The sequence below is a fragment of the Sminthopsis crassicaudata genome, chromosome 3 (genome assembly GCF_048593235.1).
Source record: "Sminthopsis crassicaudata isolate SCR6 chromosome 3, ASM4859323v1, whole genome shotgun sequence".
NCBI classification, from domain to species: domain Eukaryota; kingdom Metazoa; phylum Chordata; class Mammalia; order Dasyuromorphia; family Dasyuridae; genus Sminthopsis; species Sminthopsis crassicaudata.
In genome coordinates, this window is record NC_133619.1 from 584,749,982 (window position 1) to 584,752,902 (window position 2,921).

Genomic DNA, 2,921 nt, shown 5'->3' on the forward strand with positions numbered 1-2,921 from the left:
AATTATTCCTACTTGAAAAAAGCTGCCCTTAATTGTGTAACTAGTTTTATTTAATTTTATTTCCTTCAGAATCACCAAATTCCATCTTTGTTTTCCCTTATCTCAACTAAAAAACTCCCCCAAGGGCCAATGGCAGGGACCATTTCTTTGTCATCTTCTCTGTACATCTCTGAACACAGAGATCAAATTATTCTTGGGAAAACAAAGATAATAGTGACACTATACCCAGTGAATACATGATAGTGTTAATTAATTAATGCTATTTGGGATGATAGTGCTGCAATCTTTGTAGAGTAGAGACATAGATAATGATTTGGAATATGAAATTTATAGGGATAAATCCTACATCTGTCCAAAAGGAGCTACATTGTACTTAGTGATTCCTAAATCTTTATATGTAAAACATCTCCCTAGCACAAAAAAATAAATATCAATCCACTATTTCTTGGCTATTTCCCCAAATTTCCACTTTTTTCACAGAATCTTCTACAGAAGGAGATCACTCAGAGTTCAGCCAGACCATGAGCCTCCTACCCCTTGGCCATGACAGAGAACATGTGAGCCATACTGTCCCTAATCTGCTTGGTCTTTGCCCCATAAATGATAGGATTGAGCATGGGAGGGATAAGAACATAGAGATTGGCAAGGAGGATATGGACATGATGGGGAATGTTTTTACCAAAGCGGTGAGTCAAGAAGGTAAAAAATGATGGGATGAAGAAAAGTAGGATGACCCCAATGTGGGAGCCACAGGTGTTGAGTGCTTTGTGCCGAGCCTCCTGGGAGGGTAATCTGAAGACAGCATGAAGGATCATGGTGTAAGATATACCAATGAGTGCAACATCAACTAATACTGATGCCATTGGGACCGAGAAACCATACCAAATATTAATGGTGATGTCAGCACAAGCCAGCCGAGCCACACCAATGTGCTCACAGTATGAGTGAGGGATGATATTGGTCTTGCAGTATGGCAGTCTCTTCAGCAGGAAAATAATGGGAAATATAGTCCCAATACTCCTTCCCCAAATAGCCAGGGAAATTTTCCCAACATATCGGTCAAACGCCATGGCAAGCAGGATTCCAGATTCAGCCACAAAAGCAACGTGGATGAAGAACATCTGGGTGATACAGGCATCAAAAGCAATCTCCCCAGCGTGGAACCAAAAGATGGCCAGTGCCTTGGGCACAGTGGTTGTAGAAAGTAGTATATCAGTGCCAGCCAGCATGGAAAGAAAGATGTACATAGGTTCATGGAGACTGCGCTCAGTGAGGACGACAAGGATGAGAGCACCATTACCCAACACTGCAATCACATACATGAGGCAAAATGGAATAGAAAGCCAGATATGGTAGCTCTCAAGCCCTGGGATACCAAGCAGGATAAATACAGTAGGATGGAAGATAGTGAAATTATTTTCAATCATAGCTTGAAATTCCTTCTGCAAAGACTGAAAAAAACATAAGAATAAGAAAATGAGACCAAGACTAAACAAAATTAGAATGGGACATGGTTTAAAAAAAAATCAAGCCTTTTTATAACACTTGAAATTTAACAGCCATGTTTATGTTGTATTTTCAACCTATCTTCTCTCACTTTTCTACTATGCTTTCATGTCCAGTATCTTTTCCTTCTCCCCACCATTCAACTTCCTTGTGTGTGCTATATTCCCCGATTGGATTATAAGATTCTAAGGCTGCAACTATCTTTCTTTTTTGGGATTTACATGCTCAATATTTAGCACAGTGCATGGCATGTAAGAGGTTTTAAAAAAAAATTTATTGGTTAACTGATTATTAATTAAATAGATGGGAGACCAGAGGTGGTAGTCCATAAATATGAATAAGATAATTAAATCACATTAGTCCATCATGTTACTATGAAAAAAATAATTGTAATCATAATCATAATGTGTTACACATATAATACTTTTAAGATTTATTAAATTCTTTCTCATAACACTTCTCTGAGACAGTCTAGAAAATGAGGAAAGTGGAACTCAGCCGATAGAGCATTAATCCTGAAGTAAGGAGAATCTGAGTTCAAATCTGGCCTCAAACATTTACTTCCTACTTAATCTCAATTGCCTTGCAAAAAAGAAGAAAGAAAAAAAAGAAAGAAAAAAAATGAGGAAACTAAGGCTTAAAGAGATTCAATTATTTACTTTTAGGTATACCATAAGAACAAGACATGGTCAGTACTCAAGCCATCTTTTGACGCTAAAATCTGTCAATCCCAGGAAATGGGAGGAGGGAAAGTGTACCATGCAAGTTAAGATTTTATTTATGTATGAAGATGTATTCTGAGGGAAGTGGAGATCCAACTCACTTCCAGCTGATCAATGATGGACAGAAACAACTACACCCAGAGAAGGAACGCTGGGGAAGTGAATGTAAATTGTTAGCACTACTGTCTATCTACCCAGGTTACTTATACCTTCGGAATCCAATACTTAATGTGCAACAAGAAAATTGGATTTACACACATATATTGTATTTAAGTTATACGGTAACACATGTAAAATGGATGGGATTGCCTGTCATCTAGGGGAGGGAGTAGAGGGAGGGAGGGGAAAATCTGGAAAAATGAATACAAGGGATAATGTTATAAAAAAATTACTCGTGCATATATACTGTCAAAAAAATTATAATTATAAAAGTAATAAAATAAAAAAGGAAAAATTGATGAAACACAGGCATATCCCTAAAAGGATCATATCTAGAAGGTAAAAACAGCTTTGTCTGTTCACTTGGAACCTGATTTGAGCATCTTATTATTTTTCTTTTTTGTTTATCATGAATGGCTTTTGCTTGATCTTGTGTTTAGTAAAAAATTATTGTTTAAAAACAACATAGGTACTATAGGTATTTAATATTATATGTGATATAAGACTAATATATTGTTAAGTTTCATTGCTTTT

General features: G+C 36.5%; 1 protein-coding gene across 1 annotated transcript; it reads right to left on the reverse strand.

The window, feature by feature from the left end:
- Nucleotides 1-530: 530 nt before the first annotated feature.
- Nucleotides 531-1,427, reverse strand: LOC141559956 (olfactory receptor 52B2-like). The gene has a single exon (XM_074297611.1). The coding sequence runs from the start codon at nucleotides 1,425-1,427 to the stop codon at nucleotides 531-533; it is 897 nt and encodes a 298-aa protein (XP_074153712.1).
- Nucleotides 1,428-2,921: the final 1,494 nt, after the last annotated feature.

Excerpts from the sequence above, each read along its gene's own strand:
- LOC141559956 (XM_074297611.1), bottom strand. The coding sequence starts at position 1,427 with ATGATTGAAAATAATTTCACTATCTTCCATCCTACTGTATTTATCCTG.